The sequence below is a fragment of the Amblyomma mixtum genome, chromosome 9, assembly GCF_055824585.1.
Source record: "Amblyomma mixtum isolate Tamu chromosome 9, ASM5582458v1, whole genome shotgun sequence".
In the NCBI taxonomy this organism is placed as follows: domain Eukaryota; kingdom Metazoa; phylum Arthropoda; class Arachnida; order Ixodida; family Ixodidae; genus Amblyomma; species Amblyomma mixtum.
Window position 1 is genome coordinate 48,351,671 of NC_143020.1, and position 23,913 is coordinate 48,375,583.

The window sequence follows — 23,913 nt, forward strand, 5'->3', positions numbered from 1 at the left end:
CTAATTAGAAGCACTTCCAATTCAACATATTTACGGAACACACCCATTTAGATGACAGCCACAGTGTAAATGTGAGAATCGACGTTTTGTCAGGTGCGGGAATATCCTCCTGGCCGCAATGAAATGTTCGCAAAACCCTTTTCTGTGCTCTGTCTGCACGCCACACTCCTTTGTTTTCCAATGAACGTCCCTTTAAATATGAATGCACGGAATGCCGCACGGCAGTGTCTATAGAACACCATCTTACGGCACTCCAGCACACAGTAAAACACTACCTGGTATTCTTCCGAGGCCGTCCGTCGCGGCTGAGGACTAACAGAGTGCGTCTTTCTATAGTTAAGTGTGCCAAGTAGAGAGCATATCAGTTCACGGTTGCACCACTCAAGTGTTACGACAAGATAAATTTTTCTTAAAGTGTAATGCAGCTGGGATCACCTGTTTCCAGGTTAAGTATGAACAGAAGCAATGATGGAACAACCAGTCAGCCTTGGAACGTAGTGGATCCCAGCTCTCAGTAAGCATGTCAAAGCTGCAGGTTGGCGCTGTTATTACTTCTAACGCAGTTTACCAACATCGTTGTTAGGCGTATACGCTGTTGCTTTATCCGATCTCGCACAAGGAGTCGGAAGTTAATTTAGTTATTTCTTTCAGTACAAGAAGTATTTTACCACTTAATGAACACAGTACGTTGTTTGTTCAGAATAGGTGCGCCATTTCTTGTAGTAAAAGGTCATAACACAAACACAGACAACGATTAAATAACTGCGCACGAACTCGCCCAAAAACAAGTTGTAATGATATGCTACTATCTTCACATGCGAAAATATTCTGCAAACACAACTTTCTTCTGGCAGTCCGTGCACCCAAGCGTCCAACGTTTACTAGTCTGATCTGTGCTTACGTTACAGCCCCCGTACGCAGCACTTAGGCGCAAGACAATGTGGCAATCTTTAGGCCCTTGGTCCAGTGAGTACACTGGGCTCGAAACACACCCATGAAAGAGAATTGTTACTGTTTTCTAATAGAATAAGTACTTTTGTCTGGGCTAGTTGGTGCATAGCTAACTGACGAAATCTACAGCGCGAAAAGAACGAAGGAAAGAAGGAACACAAAAGAAGGACGGGCGCTGAACTGTCGACAGGTACTAAGTGAATTCGTTTGGGATCGAGCCAGAATAGGTGGTTTTCAAACATACTAGGCGTAAAATTCGGCCAAAAAGATACCGCGGATGGCGAACCGTCTCATCACGTTGGCGTCCTTCATAGTTTACAGCGAAGGCTCAAAGCGCTGAACTATTGGTGACGGTTCCCGCGAGCAACAGGCAATAATCGGCACCTCTATTTCGTCAAAGCTGATAACGCGGACGTCCACAAGCGCAGTGCAGTTCTAAAGCGATGGGAACAGCGCTCTGACCTTCTCATTTTCAACGAGGAGCACCCACTGCGACAAGATGCCTAGAATTCGGTCCCTTATCACAGCACCCACTACACATTGTGCGTACCGTGTGGCAGGGTTCTGAAGGGAGCCAAAATTACCGTTCGCACAGTAAATTGTCCGTTACGATTCAGAAATATTTCGACTAAGAAATATTTCAAGCCAGAATCACCAACCTTCCAGACAGTATACATGCCGCGAATGTCACTGAGCCATGGAACGAGAGGCCCTTTTGAATAAACAACGTAGTCTTCAAAACACCCGCGCAAGACGCCAATTCATCCAACTGAGCCGTCAGTTCCTTCTACACGCAACAGGTGGCGCTGCATGTCTGGAGGGCTCGCGTCTCCTCAAAATGTATTCGCCATCGACAGCTGCTTCCCGTTAATTCCAGAAAATCCAGGAAAGTTCGGACTACTTGGTATGTGACGATTGCGCCTGATTTGTTCAGTAATTTACAGACAGAAATCTGTTCTCAAGTTTTTCAACCAAATGCGGAGGCAGTCTGGCAAACATGTGCGCAAACAACGCGGGAAGTGCCCGGCAGCAGACGAATTCAGTGCCGTCTGTCGCACTTCTGTTCTACTTTCTAGTTTACTGAAAGCTGGCTTCAAGGCGACTCGAATCAGCTGGCTTACGTTATCGACGATAGGAAAACGAGAGGAGCACATCTGGCGCACAAAAGTAAGTACTACCCCTTTGATTTAGTCACCATCAAAACCTTGACAATTGTCAAGTACGTGTGCTCAGCCCACTCGGAACTTCGGTCATGCGTCTCAAGTCAAAAGTCTAGCATAAACCTCGCCCCAAGCCGTTGCAGCTATCTTAAAGCGTTTCACCGCTTGGTTGCAGTTTTGGTACAACAGCGCCGCTTGGTGCCTGGCATCAACATAACTCTCGCAGCCGGATTATGACCGGAGCGTCCACTACGTCCACTTTCTACGAAGTTTAACGGAAGTGGAATTGTACGCCTGAGTACGTGGCTAATTTTTTTTTTTTTTACGTGGTATAAAATTTCTAATTTATAAATAAAGGGCTACAGACTCAAAATTTCCAACGCAAACAAACGATAAGATTTGTTTCATAAACGTAAGGAGATGCCTTCTAGCAAGTTTCAGTCGCAGGCGTTCATAGGAACATAATTTATTATAATTTTGAATGTTGTCCGAGGAGAAGCTCATAATTTACACCGCTGAGAGGGACGTCGAGGAGCACTTGTCCCAATTAATTTGACGTCACCGAATCCAGTAGTTAACCAGAGTCAATATAATATAACAGTTCTTTCCAGAATTTATTCTGTTTTTTTAAATGCCCGCCATTCAGCACTGACAGAAGTGAGTCCACGCCGCAGGATTCATCCAGTAACCGTAATAACCAAGAGCGAATGCAGGGCGCGGCGCCAATGGTGGAAGGCAGGAAATTCAAGAATGGCGTGCAATCATTTGGAGAATCGTTATATTGTACCACCGCTGCTCTTGCCAGAGACGCAGATTGTACTCGTATAAAATTTGGTTTTGAAGAAAGGGGAGGAAATCGTATGGTCTTGCTGAAGGATGAAGAGAAAAAGGGAAGAGAGAAAGAGGCGCCTCAGTGGCGATCTCCGAATTATTTTCGACTGCCTGGGGTTCCTTCACATGCACTGACCCAGCACGCAGGTGTCTTGCATTTCGCCTCCATGGAATCGCGGTGTTGGATGTGTTCTTCTGGGTCGCGACTCGACGGAACGTTGGTCAAATCGACGCCCGTTCCACCAGGACAGGAGTGTCGTCGAGTGAAGGAGTTGGGCGATGAGCGTGAGAAGACGATTGGATTTATTTACATATTATGCAACTGCAACAGCAAACGGGATAGGCTAGGCCACACTCTTTACCAGTCTTAAAGGGCTCTCATTCCCTAAAGTCACTAGGTAGCGAACGGCCTCGGCAAGGCGGGAGTGGCCTGAAGCGTTCACTTTTGCGCATGATCTCCCACCCCCGCACTTATGTACATGTCGCTATCACCTGTTGAGCCTGAGGGAGGGGAGGATGCCGTCGAAGTAGAGCAGGCTGCGTTAGGTCAGCACATGTTGATCCATGGCCAGACGGTGGTCGACACTTCTTTCGACACCTGTGCTTCATAACACGCGATGTACCAGGCAGGAGCGCAGGAGGGGAACCACAGGAAACGAGCCCTTTGTCTCCAAACATGGCTGCCGTAAAGACATGGCAGTGCCGTAAAGACTCCACAATATGGCTGAGAAGCAAACCCCGTTGCTGGCTTATTTTTCCAAAGAGGGTGCATAGCTTTACTGTAATGTGCCCGTGATCCCGGTGTTCTGCACTATGGAGCATTAGTTTGGTGCCCAGCATGAACCAGGATAAGGTGAGTGCCAGTGCGTTGCAAGTCAAATTTATTTATTTATTTAACGATACGCAGACAAAGACATTGCAACAAAAAAGACAAAGGTAAAGAAGCTATACAAGAAAAGGACAAAGAGACCACAAAATCAACTCTGGGTACCATAGCAAGAAAATCGTTTTATGGGGTTTAACGTCCTAAATCAACTCAGGCTATGACGGACGCCATAATGGAGGGGTCCGAAAATTTCGACCACCTAGGGTTCTTCAACGTGTACTCACATCGCACAGTACACGGGCCTCAGCCTTTCGCCTCATCGAAATGCGGCCGCGCTAGAAAAGAGATATATATTGAGAACACAACGCAACTCCAGGAGCCTTTGCTTCAAAAAAGACATTCCAGTTCTGTTACTAAGTCGTTCGATTCAGAAACGATAGGTGGTAATTTATTCCAATCTTTTGACCTCGGCGGCGAATTTCGATGGAGGTGAAATTTTAGAGGCCCGCGTGCTCTGAGATGTCATTGCACGTTAAAAGCTCTAGGTGGTCGAAATTTCCGGAGCCCTTCACTACGGCGTCCCTCATAGCCCGAGTCGCTTTGGGACGTTAAACTCCAATAAACCAATCAACCAACTATTTCAATTATCGAAATTATTTGGGAGCCCTCCACTACGGCACCTCTCTCTCTCTTTCTTTCACTCCCACCTCCCTCCCTTCCCTTACGGCGCCGCTGAGGTGTCCACCAAGATGTGAGACAGTTACCGCTCCACTTCCTTTCCTCAAAAACCAATCTTCCTATTAGAACACAAGTTAGTTTCTCGTTCCATATTGCGCACGTTTCTTAGGTTGGAAGCTGTCTCGTGAGACGAATTCGAACTGAGTGTCCCAGTGTTTCACCCGCAAACCCCAGGTAATCGAAATTTTCGGAGCCCTTTCCTACGGCGGCTCTCATAGCCTCAGTCGCTTTGGGACGTTAAACCCCATAAACCAAACCAACCAAACTTTCTGGATTTGGCATCTGTGGAATCAACGTCCGCATACGCATCCTCGTTTCATTTCTCAGGGCGCAACCTGCGTCGACGTCGAACACTCACGATCACACGCTAATGCTTTCGCCTTCGCAGAGCGCAAGCAGCCTTAAGTGCAGTCTGAGTTTTATTGCGTTAGCAATACTACTGTAGCTTTCGCCTCGTCACATAGACCGTGTCGGTAGGGACGGATGAACTTGAACAGCATTGCTTCAGCCGCGCTACACCAGATAGTAGCGCCGTCGGCGCGCCGCGCGACAGCTTCGCCGAGCAGTTTGCTCTGTCTACGACAGATGGCGCCACTAGGAGGTCCGCCACTTCTGCCCTTCGAAGCCGGCGTTAGCAGCACTGGCGCGCAGTGCATCGATGGCATTCGGATAATATCGATTAAGCAATTAGCCTAATTTCTAGACAGACCACTTAAATAAACCTACAAGAGCACGGTTATATAAGTGTCGCTAACAACCCCTTTTTCCTCAACAAATGCGGGACCGCATTTTAAATAGGGGCCGACACGGTGGCTCAGCTCCTGGCTGGTGACCTAAAGACGCGGGTTAGATCCCGGCGATGCGTTCTAATTTCGATGGAGGCAAAATTCTAGAGGCCCGTGTACTGTGCGATATCATTGCACGTTAAAAAACCCCACGTGGTCGAAGTTTCCGGAGCCCTCCACTACGGCGTCCCTCATAGCCTGAGTCGCTTTGGGACGTTAAACCCTAATAAACATTTTAATACTCAGAGACGCGTGCCTGTCATAGTGCTAACTCATTATCATTCATTCGTTCGTTCGTTCGTTCATTCATTCATTCATTATTTGCAATTCTCACGGATGGACGAAGGCGAGGTTAAGCTTCATACCAGCAGCTTGAGGAGCCCTCAACCTCCGTAAAATCAACAGAGTGGAAGGCATACGCACACTTTCTAGACCACTTTGGCAAGGTGATAGATCATAATGAGAGTAATGTAAAGGCCCAGTAACTGCCGCTCTCGGAATTATGTTGTAGAAATTGGGGGTATCTGTTCCTGAACCAACCGTCGTCGTCGCTTCAGCGGACGCAGGTGCTGCGTCGCGCTTCTTCCCTTCTTTCCTTCCTGTTCTCTTTCAGCTCTCCTCTGTGTTCACGCAGCAGTGATTGTGGACCAGATGGACGATTATGCTGAGGTGGCCGAGTTGGAGCGGATGCATCGTGGAAAACTGAGCGCAATACGGGGACGAGTACAAAGGAAGAGAACAACAGCGAATAATGGTCGAAGTCACCGCTCATCTGTCTCTTCTTCCTTTGCAACTCGTCCCCTTGTTGCGCTGAATTTTCCCAGATGGAGCCAGTCGACAGGCCCGTGCACTTTCCTTTTCTTCTTTCAATATCAGCAGCAGCGGTCGAGTGGGAGGTGTTTGAACGGCACGTGGAAGTCGACGCTACAGCTCGTGCCCTGTGCTGAGAGAACACCACACCACTGGGAGGCAGCAGAGCCGGCCTTCCACCGTTCCTGCGTCCTTCTTCTGCACTTGCGGCACCTCCTCGCGTCTTCGAGAGCCCTCCTGTTCACCGAACGCTCCGACGGTAGGTCACGCAATTTGCAGCAAAAGCGAATGCTTAACTTGGTGTATTTGGAATGAAAGTGCAGTTGTACTATCGAGGACAAAACTCCACCTGTTGCTTACCGCATCTCAACTCAACTCAAAACTCTCCAGGACGAGGAAAAAGCGATCTAGGATCATAGCTTTAACGCCTGCTAAAGAACAACTGCTTTTACTGCACCACATTGGAGCATGTGAGTCTGTCTGCCACGTCAGCAGGTTTGGCTTCTATCAACTGCCTAATAATGGAGCTATCGGCTTTTGTTCCCGGCCATGCGTCCTGGAGACCTTTGCCCCTAAAAGTGCATTTATGCTGCTAGAACGCTTGGGACTGTTTCTTTCAATGCTTTGTGTATGGCGTTCCATAAGACGTTCGTAGCCTCGAATGCTCGTACTCGTACTCGCGTCGTCGACGAAGCTTTAAGGTGTCTGCGTTTGCTCTTGTATGCGCCACGTTAAAGAACCCCAGGTGGTCGAAATCTCCGGAGCTCTTCACTACGGCGTCCCTCATAGCCCGAGTCACTTTGGGACGTTAAACCCCAATAAATCATCTTATATGCGCGTAGGGGAGGCAAGCGCATCTGTCCTCGTGTAAATTAAATGTTAGTGCTCGCGCCAACCCCGGCGTCCATGTTCATTCTGTCCGCCTAACACGCCCCGACTGGAACGCGTGACAGCCCGCCGAGCGACTCAGTAGTGTGGCCTCACAGCCCCTGTGGTAGCTCAGATCCGGCGGCGAGCGCGTGCTCCCAGATGCCATTCTATTACGCATGACCGGCAGGTTTTTTCCCCCGAGAGCCATGCGCGAGCATAAGTTCGCGGCGGCGTTGCTAGATAAGCAAGGCGTAAGCGCGCCATCCGGAATATTAAGCCGCAAAGCTTTAATGGCTTATACTCAAGGAGTCATTAAAAAGTCATGACTACTTAGTCATTAACCAATTGTGACTAGTTAGGGATCCACTCATTGGCCATGACTAGTCATTAACCAGTCATCAACTAATTAGTCAGGACTAGTTATGACTGGTTTGTTACGATAGGTTAGTCATGACTAGTGATGAGTGGTTATACATGACTAGTTAGTCCTTAACCAATCATCCAGTCATCAACTAATTATTCATGAGTAGTTAGTCATTAACCAATAACGACTAGTTATACATTAACCAGTCGTGACTAGTTAGCCATCAACTAAATAGTCATGGGTCATGACTAATTAGTCATGACTAGCCTGTCCAAGTCGCCCCATAGCCTCCTTGTGTGTGCCTACGGCGGCCGTGCAGCCAAAGTTGCGTGGAAAGGCTTTTGCTTCGCGCACTTTACATGGTCAAAGTGCCCCCTGAATTTTTTAGCCGCGAGCGCTGTTGCAGCGTGGTCTCACTGTCCCGCTGAGTGGCTTGTGCCTAGGTTGAATGGTGTCCTACCCGGCCGAAACCAATGGTCCACTGGCAGCCAGCATCGAAAGAGGCTGTAGCGGTGCACAACGTGAGTGGCTCCGTCTCCCGCAGTCCCGTCACCCCATCACGTTGTGCCGCCGCGTTGGCTCAGTGGGTATGGTGCTCGGCTGCTGACCCGAAAGACGCGGGTTCGATCCCGGCCGCGGCAGTTGCATTTCTTTGGAGGAGAAATTCTAGAGGCCCGTGTACTGTGCGATGTCAGTGCACGTTAAAGAACCCCAGGTGGTCGAAATTTCCGGAGCCCTCCACTACGGCGTCTCTCATAGCCTTAGTCGCTTTGGGACGTTAAACCCCATAAACCAAACCAAACCAAACATCACGTTGTGATACGATTACCACTCGTTGTTCTTTTAATGCGAAAGCATTTCTTAGCTCATCAGGGGCGTTTCTTCCGACAAGACAGATCCATAGCCAATCCAACACTAGGCACATAACAGTCCGTACGTTGGCTAAACTGGCTGAGCGGTCCTTTTCCTGGCAAAAAAACTGAAATAAAAACAAAATTTAAATAAAAATGATAAAAATAATACCAGCAAAAAAGAATAAGAAAGTAAAAACCAAATTTTATGCAAACAAAATTATAGAAATGAAAAGAAACTGAAAAAGGAAAAAATCAAAATAACAAGTAATAAATATAATGACCAAGAAAGAAAAAAAATAGACGGAGAAAGAGAGGACAGGGTAAGGATTTCGCATTTCCGCTCTTAAGCAGACAAGTACAATCCTGCATTTTTTTTTTTTTGAAGCGCTGTGGCATTCTCTCCCTAAGACGAACTTTGTGCTAAGGGAACTTGGTTATTGGCATGCATGTCGCCGCTGTACTGAAAGCGCAGTGCTGTGTTCTCATATAGTACATTGCTACATTTCCTTCGTGACTCCCCTGAGCGCTTCCTCCTGGGCTGGTTTATACCACTGTTTTCAGAATCATAATCATGTTTATTTGACATCGTGACCACGTTGGATGCGCCGACAAAATAACCAGTGAGAAGGAACCCCAGGTGGTCGAAATTTTCGGAGCCCTTCACTACGGCGTCCCTTATAGCCTGAGTTGCTTTGGGACGTTAAACCTCAATAAACCAAACCAAGACTATGACCATTGGGTTCTTGGCCTTGACGTTTGATTTGAGATAGTGGAGACCATGCTTAAGAGAGCTCTTGCTCGTATAACTAGGTTCAAGCAACATTGCATCCCCTCCCCCCATTTTTTCCTTGTATGGGCCGCCGTGGTGGCTCAGTAGCTATGGTACGCGGCTGCTGACCCGAAAAACGCGGGTTCGATCCCGGCGCGGTAGCTCAGTGGTTAGGGCGATCGTCTACCGAGCCAGAGTTTCCGGGCTCGAACCCGACCGCGGCGGCCGTGTTTCGATGGAGGCGAAACGCAAAAAATTGGCAGTGGCTTAGCTCTGCTATGCCAGGATAAACGTAGCGTGAGGTGAGGGCGAGGTGTCCAAATCTCGGTGGACACCTGAACCAGAGGGAAGGCGCATAACTGCCCTCTCAGAACAGTGGACACCTCAACCGTGCTTTAAGCTAAGTGGCGGTAGTGACAGGTTGCGCTGCATGGTTATTGACAACGTTGTGCCAGAAACGCGGCGCTGAAGCCATAGGCCGTCGTCGTTCATTGTGTTCATTGGCGTTGGCTTTAACGTTTTACACTCCGATCATTTTAAGGAAAGGAAGGGGAGCTCACGCGGCGAGGCACACCAGCTGTGCGTAGTGACGTCACTTGCTCTTCGCGCATGCGCAGTATGGTCATGCAAGAGAGCGCAAGAAACGGCGAGACTGTGGGCAATGTAGCTCACGCAACAAAAGGCGCCCGTGTGCTGTGCGATGTCAGTGCACGTTAAAGATCCTCAGGTGGTCGAAATTATTCCGGAGACCTCCACAACGGCACCTCTTTCTCTCTTTCTTCTTTCACTCCCACCTTTCTCCCTTCCCTTACGGCGCGGTTCAGGTGTCCACTGAGGTATGTGAGACAGTTACTGCGCCATTTCCTTCCCTCAAAAACCCATTTACCAATGTATTTACCCGGCCGTGGCGGCTGCATTTCGATGGAGGCGAAATGCTATAAACCCGCGTATTACGCGAGGATGAACCGGACGTGATAGAAATTAAGCGCTTCCCTATGGCGTCCTTCATAGCCTGAGTTGCCTCGGCAGGTTAAGCCCCTCTAAACCTTACACCATTTCTTTGTATGTCTTGCTTCCAGGTTGCAGCCGCTCCGTCGAGATGGAAGTAATGAAAAAATATGGTGATCCAGACGCCCTGCTAACTGCGGAGAACCACATCCTCCTCAAACTGGCGTCACCGCCCTGGCCCCGGGAGAGACCTCTTCCGGGAGGATTCTCGTATGCTAGCGACGACGGCCATGCCCTGGTCACCACGAAAGAGTCGCTGGTTGCGGCTAAGGGCGCACTTATGAAGAACAAGATCTCGGCGGCCCTGTTCGCCGGGTGCGCGGCCTTCGACTCGTCCGACTTCTTCGAGGTCGCTGCGAGGCAGGTGCTGGCGGAGGCCGAGGAGGTAGTCATCGTGCACAACAGGGACACGGTCTACCGGCTGATGCGGATGTTCCCCAACGCCAGGGTGCTCGCCCTGCTGCACGACCTCGGCTCGCACGCCCTGGAGATGGACGAGCCGTTCAGGAACCGCTTCGCGCCTCTGGTGCAGTACTCCCGGCTGAGACAGCTCGTGGGAAACGTGGAGGGTCAGAGTGACGGCTGCCTCCTCTTCACGAGGGAGACGGTGAGCGCCATCTTGCGGACTTGTCCCCTGGTATGTACCGCTGTTGTTACCTTTGGTTGTTTGGCCTTTGCGTTCAGCACGGTGGTGCTTAATTTATTAGGGCACACTGGGGCACACAAGGTTTGCGTGAATGCCCTATTGGCCACAAAAGTGCACAGGATCCGTGTTCTCGGGGGAAAAAAACTAAGATCACTGCGGCAACCCGCATTGGAGCAATGCGAAAGCGAAACACCCACATTCTATATCGACATCCGTGGCTGTTCTGACGTCCATGTGCTATATCAACGTCCCTGACTATTTTGACGTCTATTTTTCGCATTTAATTAACTAATTACACCTCATGAACGAAATTTTTCGCACGGCAAAATTTTATCAGACACTATATAATATATCACAGTGACACTTCCACACACTTTTCTTCAGAGAACGACGTAATCGTGACGACAAAATTTGCGAAAACTTTTTGCTGACGCGACATAGCCATATATTGCTCTCGCATTAAAAATTGTTGCGCTGTCTCGCAATACAGCCGCTGGTAAAATTGCCTGCTCATCGAGCTTGCTCATTCTCACACACCTTCACATATTTCAAGCAACTGACTTGTGTGAATGCTTCACAATACATTGCTTCCGACACATCCGTCCCCCGTAAACTTTTGTGACCGATGTTACAGCCTTTGTAAAAAAAGCACAGCCCGTAGGCGGCACTTCAAGCCCACCCGTTGTGGCTCTTTTAAGCATGAAATGATTTTAGCCCCCGTTGTCGGCAGTGTGGTGACGTCACGCCGAGACCGAGAGCCATCATCCGGGCACTGAAATCCACTCATCCGGGCATTGAAATCTACTCATCCGGGCACTGAATTCCAGTCATCCGGGCTCTGAAACCAGAACATCCCGGCACCGTACGAGACTTAACGAGATTTAACGAGACTCTGTAAGCCCTCCTACGCGACCGGCATGCAAGCGCCGGTTGGTTTCCAAAGGAGTCACAAAAAATAACTGCTGCCAGTGCCTTCTCAATGTTTATCAAGATATCAGTCGATGTGCGTTTGATAATGCACGCAATTATAATTTCCGATTTCTAATAACGCGTGCAAAAAGCACATAAATGCCACGATACACTTCGTTGTCATACGTGATCTCTTAGGGGCTTCGCGCATCGAAGCAAAGCCGCGCAGGCGCACAGGGGCCCGGGGGAGAAGCGCTGCGTTCAAAGGGCAAGGCATCGCGCCGAACGGGTGGTAGCGTTCCTCCCTTCCATTACGGTGCGGTTCGGGTGTCCACCGAGATGGCAGAGAATTACTGCGCCATTTCCTTTCCTCAAAAAACCTTGCGTTCAAATGGCAAGGCATCGCGCTGAACGGGTGGTGGCGTTCCTCCCTTCCTGTACGGTGCGGTTCGGGTGTCCACCGAGATGACATTAGGCCCGTAAACATTTCATGCTTACTCTACTCTCGGTTACGGGAGAGGCAGAGATTTTTTTAAAGCGAAAGCTTTACTACCTGCACTTTCAGCCTTCGCCGTGGCGCGGCGGTGCCACCATTGACCTTCGTTTGACCTCTGTGTGACGTCATGTGTGACATCACGCCGAAGAGAAGGGCGACCGACTCGCGCCGTCGCAAGCCGGGGCGGTGCCACCACCGGCGCCTAACTCCTGCGCTCTCCGCTAGATTACATTATATTACATTACATTGCGTTACATTGCATTACATTACATTGCATTACATTGGATTAGATTGGATTAGATTAGATTATATTGTATTAGATTGGATTACATTGGATTGGAATACATTTGATTGGATTGGATTACATTGGATTGGATTCCATTGGATTCCATTGCATTGGATTGGGTTATATTGGATTGGATTAGATTACATTGGATTGGATTACATTCGATTGGATTGGATTACATTGGATTACATTACATTACATTACATTGGATTGTATAACCGATGCATCACCACAAGTCTAACCACCAGCACCACCACCAGCTACACTACCAGCTGAACCATGGCGAGCGAAAAATTTACTACTTGCACTTTCAGCCTTTGCCGGGGCGCGGTGGTTCGCCATTGACCTTTAGTTGACCTCTGTGGAAAGTCATCTGTGACATCACGCCGAAGGGAAGGGCGACCGACCCGCGCCGTTGCAAGCCGCGGCAGTGCTGCCACCGGCGCCTAACTCCTGCGCTCTCTGCTAGATTACATTATATTACATTACATTGCATTAGATTACATTACGTTGCATTACATTGCATTACATTGCGTTACATTGCATTGGATTGGATTAGATTGGATTACATTGGATTGGATTGGATTACATTGAATTGGATTACATTGGATTGGATTGGATTACATTGAATTGGACTGCATTGGATTGGATTACATTGGATTTGATTACATTGGATTACATTGAATTACATTGGATTGTATTGGATTACATTGGATTGGATTCGATTACATTACATTGGATTGGATTACATTGGATTACATTACATTGCATTGGATTGTATAACCGATGCATCACCACAAGTCTAACCACAAGCACCACCACCAGCTACATTACCAGCTGAACCATGGCGTAGGTACGGATATTGCTTTCGCAATTACCGGGCTTAACCAAGCTAAGCCACAGCGAATTATTTATTGCGAAAGCAATACTACTCGCACTTTCAAGCTTTCGCGTGACCCGGACGCAGTTACATTTGACCTTTAGCGCAGTGAATATGGGCGACCAACTCGCTCCTTAAGATAGCCCAGCTGCAGTTACGCCGCGCCGCGTACCTTTAGCGCTACTGCCGCTGTTAAGCCATACCAGCTGTAGATTATGGGCGACCAACTCGCTCCTTCAGAGAGCCCGGCAGCAGTTACGGTGCGGGTTTGCTGCGCTGCGCACCTGTGGCGCTACTGCCGCTGTGACGTCATACCAGCTGTAGATTATGTTTTCTTTCTCTGAGTCGCAACAACATCAAAAACAAAGTATAAAAAAATTGCCGAAGACGTTTTGAGTCGTCGCGCAGCGGCGGCCGGTAGCCACGCGTGACCTGTAGACGCGGCGCTCTGCGTTCCTTCGGTTGGAGGCGCTGTGCTTTTGCTTTCGCAACCTACTAGGCTTAACCAAAGCTAAGCCCCCACCAATTTTTTTGTTACGCAATTTAACCTCGTTGTAACGAAGTTGAAGGAGTCCGGCGAATACTTCATTATAGCCTGTGCTGACCGTGCTTCGAAGTGAAGTCGTCATTCCTTTGTTGTATCCATTATTTCGTTATAAACCTTTCCTCATAGCGAGGTTCAAGTTCCAAAGCTCTCGACGCTGAGAAAGGAGTTTTCTGTACTGAGAACCAAAATGTTAATTAACTCAAACTCAAACTCACCCTTCTTCATCTTCCGAAGAGCCCCAGAGAGCCCCACTACAGGTTTTTGAAGCAAGCCCCTTGGGTTGTACATGTTTGGTTTAAGGTTTATGGGGTTTGGCGTTCCAAAACGACTCAGGCTATGAGCAACGCCGTAGTGAAGGGCTCCAGAAATTTAGGCCCTGCCGCGATCGCTCAGTGGTTACGGCGCAGGCTGCTGGCCCGAAAGACGCTGGTTCCATCCCGGCCGCGCCGGCTGAATTTCGATCAAGGCGAAATTCTAGAGGCCCGTGTAGTTTGCGATGTCAGTGCATGTTAAGAACCCCAGGTGGTCGAAATTTCCGGAGCCCATCACTACGTCTTCCCTCATAGCCTGAGTTGCTTTGGGACGTTACACCCCAATACCAACCAATACCAACCAACCAATTTATCAGTGGGATGCATTTATTCTGTGCGTTTAAATACATGTGGAAAAAAAAAGGCGGGTGGTTTAGCATTGCATGAAATATTGTGCGAAAGAATTTTTTTTTGCCCCTGTACACCACCGCCACGTAACTCAAAGCGCGATTGAGGTGTCCATGACATAGGGAGCCAGTTATGCGCCTTTTCTTTCCTCGTGTCCACACGCTCCGCGGTGGCACAGTGGTTAGAGCGCTTGTCTACTGAGCCGGAGTTCCCGAATGCAGAAGGCGCCCGCGTGCTGTGCGATGTCAGTGCCCGTTAAAGATCCCCATGCGGTAGAAATTATTGCAGACCCTCCACTACGGCATCTCTTTCTCTCTCTCTCTCTTCTTTCAGTGCCACTTCCTCAGTTTCCTTACGGCGAGGGTCGGGCGTCCACCGAGATGTGACAGTTACTGCGCCATTTTCTTTCCTCAGAAACCATAAACCAAAGAAAAAATTTGAGCGCAGCAAATAAGCTGTTTCACCTTTTCGATAGATTGAGGCAAAGAAATCGAGCAACACATGTATAAGCTATCACAGACTTTTTTTTATTTTTCACACGTATTCGCAATTTCGGCTCGGGCGGTGCACATATACAGATCCGCCGCCACCGATCTGGCTCTCTGATTGCCACCGCACAGGGGTTGCATTGGAGGAGGAGCGAAGAAAGGAATTAAGTTCGAGCCGGCGCTTTGACAACCGGAGACTCGCAGGAAGAGGGGGGAGGGGGGCGGCGTGTACACCCAGCGGCAAACGATGGGGGCAGAAGCGCGCGCAGCAAGCGGACAACACGATAAAGGGAGGAGGGAAGAGATAGCAGCGACTGACTGATGCCGCTGACGCCGATAGCGCTGGGGGGATGAAAAGGGGGCGGAGCTGGTTACGAGGCCGATGACAACGCCGACGACGACGCGAAACCCAGGAACGGACGCCAAAGAGCTGCGCTCTAAAAAGTTCAGGGGGGCACTTTGTTGGCCTAAAGTGCGGTGAGGCGAAAGCCTTAAGCGCGGTGTTGCTGCTTGCGTCACTGATGTGTGGTTAAGATATGCTTCGCTTCTAAGAGTGGAACGTCACAGCGTCTTGCAACACTCCCAGGGAGTCTACAGAACGCCATCGCCCATTCGGCTCTACGCCTTACTCGTCGGTAAATTGGTTTTTGAGGAAAGGAAATGTATCTGCCTCGCATATCCCGGTGGGCACCTGAACTTCTTCGTAACGGGAAGGGAGGAAGATGGGAGTGAACGAAGGCACTGTATTCACTAGACGCGCCTTTGTTCGTTCCAAACCGTCGAGCTCGTATGGCGGAATGGTTAGCGTGCTTGTCTCGCACTCCGGAGACCCTGGTTCGATACCCCAACTCTACCAATTTCCTACTCGGTTTAATTTATTTATTTGGTCTGAGAAGAAGGGTTAATTAGTCGAATTGGTTAAAACTCAGTCTCACGTACTTGGAGCATCAATATATCATCCCTTTAACTGGTTGCATGGTTACTAGACTAAGTACAATTGGCCCCGTTTGAAATTCGCGCATTGTGACGTCACGACCATTTCGGCCAATTGAAAAGCGCGACATTTCTGTCGACAACTCCTGCTTACAGCGATGAGGCATTAAAGGCTTCCGCCTTAAAAAAACCTGCCGCTGGTGTTCGGAAAAGAAAAGGCGCATATAACTGCCTCAATTTGTAGATAGACCACACCGCCTGCTCAAAGCGCGGTGAGGTGTCCACTGACCCAGTGAGCCGTTACAGTTGCTACTCCAGGATGCTTCATACTCCTGCACAGATACACGCCGCTGAATTCCGGGATCGCGGCTGGAGGTGATTTCGCACAAAACAAGCCAAGAACATGCTTCAGTCTCTGACTGCCGCACCATCGGAAACCTGACACCCCTATGTGCAGCGTGCAGTAGCCTCTAATTATTTGAAAGGTGCCCCGTTCTTAAGCACTACCCGATTCCTGGACGCGGGAAATTGTTTAGCCATCAGTGACAGATCCTAAAGGAGCGTTTGCTTTAGCACGACACCCGCCGCGGTGACGGTGGTTATGGCGCTTGGCTACCAAGCCGGAATACCGGGATTCTAACCGAGCCGCGGAGGGGCGCGTTTTGGGAGAGGCGAAAGCAAAAGGCGCCCATGCGCTGTGCGAGGTCAGTGCCCGTTAAAGGTTCCCATGGTGGTTGAAATTATTCAGGAGGGCCTTCCACTACGGCACCCTTCTCTCCTTCTCTCACTCCACCTCCTTCCCTCACTTCGCGGTTGAAGTGTCCACCGAGAAGTGAGACAGTTACTGCGCCATTTCCTTTCCTCAAAAACAACTAATTTAGCACAAATGGCTCTAATATAATGGCTCTTTGGTTGATGTATCACCTGCTGGGAAACCCTGATATGACTACAACCCCTTTTATGTTTGTTTGTATGTTTGTTCTTTTTATTGTTATGCATGTTCCCATCATCGCCGTTGTAAACCAATATGCCTCCCCCCCTTATGTAATGCCTTCGGGCCTTTAAGGGAACAATAAATGAAATGAAATAACCATGTCTAATGCGGAGTTTTTCTGGAGAGGTTTCTGTAGTCCCCATGGAGAAGGGAAGTTCAAAGTCCTGAAGTGCGGGGAGAGAGAGAACAAAAAATTATTCCTGAAGTTCAGCGCTTTCGCTGCTGTTTCTTTCAACATCTCAGGCAACTCAGGCTATGAGAGACTCCGTAGTGAAGGGCTCCCGAAATTTCAACCACCTGGTGTTCTTTAACCTGCGCTGACACCGCACAGCACACCCTCTTGAATTTCGCCTTCATCGAAATTCAGCCGCCGCGGCCGGGATCGAACCCGCGTCTTCCGGGTCAGCAGCCGAGCGCCGTAACCACTGAGCCACCGCGGAGGGGCACCTCTTTCATCCAAATACATCCAATGCAGGCGAAATGCACGAACACCAATGTGCTGTGCGATGTCAGCGATTAACATGTTAACTGCGTTGTGGATCGCTGGCAGGTAGTATCAATTATCCATGCTGTGCGGTCTAGAATACTGAGTCAAATAATGAAGACATAGGCCAGATTTTATTATGAAGTGTAAGGAGGAGGGCCTTAGACTCCCCATAAAGCATAAAGCTTTTCTTTTTAGCCGATTGGCTGTGCTTGGGTGGATGCCGTTGAGTAATTGCTCCCTTATTACCTAGGAACTGTGTCCGCTCTCTTTACTGCCGATTCCAAGGGATGAACGAGTGCACACTTCTTAGGCCAGCCATTAGTTTTTTTATAAGTTTCAGGCCTTACTATCTTCTGTCACTGTCACCTCTGATTTATTCCTCCATTCCCAGTTGCAACGCATCGACGCGCGCATCGTCCTGGAGCCCTTCGTGGAGGAGCACCAACTGGCGACGCCCACAGTGTGCGCAAGGACGACCGACTTCACCCACGTCACGCTGCTCACTTCGCTGAAGACCTGCGCCGATGGATTGGAAAGCGTGGCGGGCGCACATGACGTCACTCTTGCAGCGGGGATGTTTCCGCGCGTCGAACACTTGGTGGTGAGTTCCTTGTGCTTTTAAGGCGGAAGCCTTTAATGCCTCATCGTTGTAAGCAGGAGTTGTCGACAGAAATGTCACGCTTTTCAATAGGTCAAAATGGTCGTGACGTCACAGGGCCGATTGTACTTTGGATAGTAACCATGCAACCAATTAACGGGATGGTAAAGTGATGCTCGAAGTAAGTGGGACTGAGTTTAGTTAGTTAATTAATAGTCAAGTAGCCTAATTAACCTTTCTAGTCAGACCAGAAAGATAAATAAAACCGAGTAGGAAATTGGTCGATTTGGGGAATGGAACCAGGGCCTCCGGAGAGCGAGACGAGCATGCTAACCACTCCGCCATGCAAGCTCGATGGTTTGGAATGAACAAAGGCGCGTCTACTGAACACGGTGTCTTCGTTCACTTCCATCATCCTCCCTTCCCTTACGGCGAGGTTCAGGTGTCCACCGAGATATGCGAAACAGGCACATTTCTTTTCCTCAAAAACCAATTTACCGACGAGCAAGGCGTTGAGCCGAACGGGTGATGGCGTTCTGTGGACTCCCTGGCAGCGTTGCAAAACGCTGTCGCGTTCCACTCTTGGAGGCGAAGCTTAACATAGCCACACATCAGTGACATAAGCAGCAACACCGCGCTTATGGCTTTCGCCTCACCGCACTTTAGGTCAACGAAGTGCCCCCCCCCCCCCCCTGAATTTTTAAACTGGGTGGCCTACAGCTTACTCGACTTATGATGTCAACATGGAAACTTCACTGCGGATATGACCACTTAACATCTGCCGAGATGTCCAGTTTTCTAATTCTGTCTTGCAATCTAGGCGCATATAGTCACACTGGACAGCGTCATTAAAGACTTTTGGAATAGGGTCACCCTATCCTTTAGGGGCATATAGGGGGATAGCGAAATGTCAGTGCGCAGGCGCAGGACAATAGCGCCGCTCATATCCTGCGCACTGGCGCCCCTTTAGTCCCCTATGCCCCTAACCGATAGAGTGACCCTATTCCAAAAGTCTCTAGCGCTTTGTCCTCTAGCCATGCCCGCTATCCGCAGCGCCCCGTGACAGGCTGAAAAATAAGATCTTTTTTTTTTTTTTCAAAGGTTATACCTGTAGTTGTCGTCTAGCGACGGCTTCGGATCTGAAAATATATGACCGAAAACTTTGTTTTTAGTAATCAACGTTAAATGGTAGGGATCTCGGCTGTCGTCGCTTGGCATGGTTTTAAAATGACCTCGAGTAAGGTGATTGCCTAAAGTGGTTCTAAAACGAAATTTCGCTGTCTGTTTTCTAAGCGATCAGTTTTAGTACTGTACGCATTCCTACTTTTCTCGTACGTGTCATCCCTCAATCGTTAACTTCTTGGGTGTGATCACTTGCTATCCTACCTATTCAGGAAACCATCGTGCTCACTGATGAAATGTGGCCGCATGTTATTAAACGAGTAGAAGTTTTGAGCGTTGTATGCATATTCTCTTGTGACGTTTGCCTCTTCTATATTCCTTTCAGCCACCTTCCTGAACTTTGTTGCAGTAATCTGTTCCTATACAGTTACAAGGCCTTCTTGCGGGGAAGCGATCCGAGAATTGTTCACGATTACCTTCGGAATACTGTCCAGGTTGATTAGAGCTAAACGCCGAAAAGCGGCAGAAAGATTTATTTCGCAAAAATTTCCCGTGTCATTCAATCTGAGCGAGGCGGCTGCACGGGGGACCCCTGTTAAGCGTGTAACACTTAAAGGGTCACGCATTTAAATGATTTTCATTTACAACACCAATCCACGAGGCTTTGCCATTAGCTGTTCGTAGTCTGTTGTTTCATATCCGTTGTAACCTTGATGAATGAATAAGCAAAGCGCCCTGTCGACGGGGAATAAACGCTGCTGCGCTGTTGAGCCGCTAGGCTTATGTCCGCCAATCTTTTTTTGTTTTGTTTTGTTTTTAAAGGGCAACTGCACCACTTTTTGAGAATTCCAGGGCATTCAAGGATTCAAATTTATATAAGCTGTAGGTAAAGCATGCCAAGTGTTTTTGCGCTAGCGTATAAAATGGTGGTGTAATCGACGATTAAATTTTAGGCTTCTCTTCAAAGCACCGGAGTGCGGAGAAGCTTGGTGTGACGTCACGGAAGGTGAGATTTAAAATTTCTGCTGCCGTCAAACACAGTCCGCCGTGCCACGTTGGATGCTGCCAGAAAGCGCTCGACGGGTTTTGCCTTCAGTCGCGTTGGTTTTGTTTCTTCAATGCTAACGTTTATGCATTGCATATGTACCGCTATCGTCAATGACATCATCATGCTCTCCCCCCCCCCCCTACATGGTGCAGTGCAATCGTCTTTTACGTCACAATTTGAAATGCTATATTAAAAAGGACTTCGCATGCTATACCGCCAAGTTCCACATATTCGACCACTTGAGCTCGTCGATTTCTAAAACCTTTGCAGTTGTTCTTTAACGCCTGGCTTCCCTGAGTGGTCGGCTAGTTGCATCGAGTTTGTTCCTCTATTGTAGAATACGTCATGACAGTCTGCTTCCGCGTTTCATGGATAGGAGAATCCAGTTACAAATGCTGAATGGCACACGTGATCTTTTGCAGGTGGCTGTCACGTCCCTCGGTTCCATGGCCGCCGTCTCATCCTTCCGCAATCTCCGCACTCTCTCCCTCACGCTCACTCCCCCCGCCATTTTCGCCAACGCGGACTCGGAACTACGGCTGCTACTGAAAGCGTGGCCACGGCTAGAGTCTCTTTCATTGAGATTCTGCGGCGGTTTGCGGCTCTCCGCTCTGGCGAGGCTGTGTCCACAGATCAAGTGTCTGCGCCTGATATATTGCCAGGCGTCAAAGCATGACATTGCAGTCCACGCCGACGCGTTCCCGAACATCGAACGCGTCGATTTAACTACGGCTCTCCTTAAGCCCGCCTACGAAGCCTTCTTCCAGGCCACCTGCGGGTCGCTACGGAGCCTGCGTTTTGGCGATGACGTCAACTGCAAGAACTTCCTGCACCTCTGCCGCGAGCGTGGACGAGTCTGTTTCCCGCTTCTCGAAGAGCTGATCCTGGCCACGGAATGGACGGTGCGTCAGTTAGGTCTCCAGCCGGAAGACCTGCACGATGTGTTGGAAGCCCTGCCGTCGCTGCGTCGCCTGGAGACGGACAGCTACGAATTGAGGCTCTTCTTCGAGAACTACTGCCGTCCGCGAGGCCGGGTGTCTCTGTCCTGGAGCGAGTGTGTTTACTGTGCTGTCCACGACCAGTGGCACGACAGGCGACAGGACTTTGTCACGAAATTTATTCTGCCCTCAACGAGCTGCTAGTCACCTTCAGTCGACTCTTGAGGGCTATGATGTGATATTACTTACACTCTAAACACTGCTATATGGGAGTAAAAAGAGACTAAAGGTGCCCTCTAGTCCTTTTATAAAAGGGAGTGCGCTAGAGGACATTTACTCCCTTTTTACTCCTTTCGTGTTTACGGTTTAGGAGTGTGGAAACGAGCGGCGCACTACGCTCTATCTTAGCGGTTTCACAGAAATTATCGTTTGTGAATTTTCATTCGTTGACAATAAATAGCTAATGTTAATCGGCTGTTCTCAACTTAATAATCTATTAGCCCTTACACATAGCTAAATGATGTGTAAATTGCATAGTGCGCTTTATTTAGCCGAAAAATTTCATCACTTGAACAATCAGAACGGAGCAAAAAGGAAATGAGTTCTCCTCTAGCGCACTTGCGTCAGTGGACAGTTTACCCCCCTTTTTACTCTCATCTAGGCATATTTGTGCTTTGAATGCGGCATTCGTTTAGGCTTTGTGAAATATGCACAACTGCATGTTACCCCTTACTCTGTGTTCATGACACCCTTCTAAGTACGCGCACACAGTAGACGGTTTTGAATATCATCGCATTACTACCGACAGACGAAGCTGCATGACGTACACTGGAAGCGAAATGGCCTAAGATTTGCGCATCCGCACGAAGTCCTCTCGTTACAGCGAGATTCGTCTGCTCTCCCTCATCTTGCACATGACCTTTCTTTTTTTTTTCGAGCACGAGAATCAGCCTGGAACGCCTATAGTTTCTGGTTTGACCAAGCCTACGTCCTCACTAGAGGTGGAGGAAGCTGCACTTGCCTTGGCAATATCCTCAACCACAGCCATGCTAGTTTTTAGTGATTCAATAACAGCAGTCCGGATTTTCGCACAAGGCAAGACTCACACGCCTGCTCTCAAAATTCTCAATTCTATCCAACCCCCCCGACACGCTGCGGTGGCTCAGTGGTTATGGTGCTCGGCTGCTGACCCGAAGGCACCGGTTCTATCTTGGTCGTGGTGGTCGAATTTTTGATAGAGGTAAAATGCTAGAGGCCCGTGTACTGTGCGATGTCAGTGCACGTTAAAGAACCCCAGGCGGTCGAAATTTCCGCAGCCCTCCACTACGGCGTCTCTCATATCCTTAGTCGCTTTGAGACATTAAACCCCATAAACCAAACCAAACAAGATAATTCAACTCCATAAGTAACTGCTCATGCGGGTAACCCTGGGAATGCAGCAGCCCACAACACAGCTTGAGCACACGTAAACCGAGCAGGGCCAGCTACAAACTCAGACAGTGCACGAGAATGGCGTGTTCGCCAAATGCAACCGGTACAGCCAGCGATGACAGCGCCGCCCACCGGCAGGTAGCCACCATTAAGGCTGGTTATATTCATTCAGAACGACGGCTTGACATCGCCGCTATGGTGCAGTGGATTACAGGCACGTGTTGCGTATGGAAGGTCGGCTGTTCGACTCCGCTCTCTGTACTGAAATTTTATTTTTTTCATTCCATTTTTTAATTTTTTTGCCTTTTAGGTCGCAAATCGTGATGCTTAGTGGCATATAACGCCGTTTAAGATTTTCAAAAGATTTTCTGCATACTTTTACACAGATTATTCAGAGCGCTGGAATATCAGTTTTGATTTTATACTAAATATTACATGGTTAGTAACAATAGGTTGGTATAGACTTTTAAGCATTATTTATGGATTTATTATCCCTTTTAGGTAAGCCGTTGTGACAATCTTCAGTCACCGTGATCAATTCACCGTGGTTTCAAGCCTTGTGGCTGTACAGGCTGCAGTTGGCGAATACGCACGAGAATGCCTGGTTACCTATAACGAATATTCTATCCACTATAGGCAGCAACAGGTGCAATACCCCCCCACAAATTATTCTCTACACTCGAGCAGGTTAGGCAGCTCCAATCCCATACCTCTGTATCCCCAGCTCACCTAGCCCTTATCCACCCCGACCTTTTCTCACCTGAATGCACCCTCTGCAGGAGACACGCAGAGCAGACTTTCACCATTCCAGCCACCTTCCGAATGGCAGCTCACCGATACAGAGCAATGGGAGATCGCGGTGTCCAGCTCGGGTCCGGCTGCACAAAAGCAGCTGGTGGGTTGGGCTCTAAGAATCGCCGAGAGCCACAATTCTCCTGGCCACCCTACGCAAGCGATATCGAGCCGACCCATCAGTAGGCTCTAATCTTGATGCTCAAGAATCAATAAATGTTTTGCCACCACCACTTTTATTGTCACTTAAATCACTTAAGAACAGCCAACGTATACAAAGTTGGGGCCGCCTTAGCCATCTAACTCCAGGTACGAATGTCACGTACGGAAACTACCATGTTTCCAAAGGCCACTGGTGACCAACACTAACATTCATTTTTATTCCGTATCCGGCTTACTGGGCAATGAGGAACCAAAGTGCAGTTTTATGCCTCTTTATCTTCCGAAAACGCAAACGTATCTTTCAATGCCCGAAGAGCGTAAATTTTACCCAACCGCAGGGTCTCTTAGCTGTGCTTGTGCGAATTTTTTGGGCGCTTATTTCTCGTGTTTCGCGCGGAACAAGCGAAACCTAGTCTTAACATTTGCTGGAAAATGGTCAGGACATACATTCATACATACAGGACAGGACATACAGGACTGTACATTCCTTACTCAAGTGTCTCTCTATATTTAGCAATTTCGGTTTTGGCC

General features: G+C 48.8%; 1 protein-coding gene across 2 annotated transcripts; it reads left to right on the plus strand.

The window, feature by feature from the left end:
* Positions 1–6,019: 6,019 nt before the first annotated feature.
* LOC149328927 (uncharacterized) lies at positions 6,020–22,136 on the plus strand. 2 transcript variants are annotated; one of them, XM_089559933.1, is made up of 4 exons: positions 6,020–6,360; positions 10,038–10,603; positions 17,683–17,892; positions 20,482–22,136. In XM_089559933.1, exons 2-4 carry the CDS (start codon positions 10,058–10,060, stop codon positions 21,199–21,201), a joined length of 1,476 nt encoding a protein of 491 aa, XP_089416059.1. In that variant the 5' UTR covers positions 6,020–6,360; positions 10,038–10,057; the 3' UTR covers positions 21,202–22,136. The 2 variants fall into 2 exon arrangements, with proteins under 2 accessions (XP_089416059.1, XP_089416060.1); XM_089559934.1 differs by lacking the exon at positions 6,020–6,360 and adding an exon at positions 9,273–9,794.
* Positions 22,137–23,913: the final 1,777 nt, after the last annotated feature.

What these genes read in the sequence shown, in the direction of transcription:
- LOC149328927 (XM_089559933.1), top strand. Translation starts at nt 10,058, where the DNA reads ATGGAAGTAATGAAAAAATATGGTGATCCAGACGCCCTGCTAACTGCG. An exon ending in TCTTGCGGACTTGTCCCCTG is followed by an intron (nt 10,604 to 17,682) that starts GTATGTACCGCT and finishes CTCCATTCCCAG; the next exon opens with TTGCAACGCATCGACGCGCG. An exon ending in CGCGCGTCGAACACTTGGTG is followed by an intron (nt 17,893 to 20,481) that starts GTGAGTTCCTTG and finishes GATCTTTTGCAG; the next exon opens with GTGGCTGTCACGTCCCTCGG.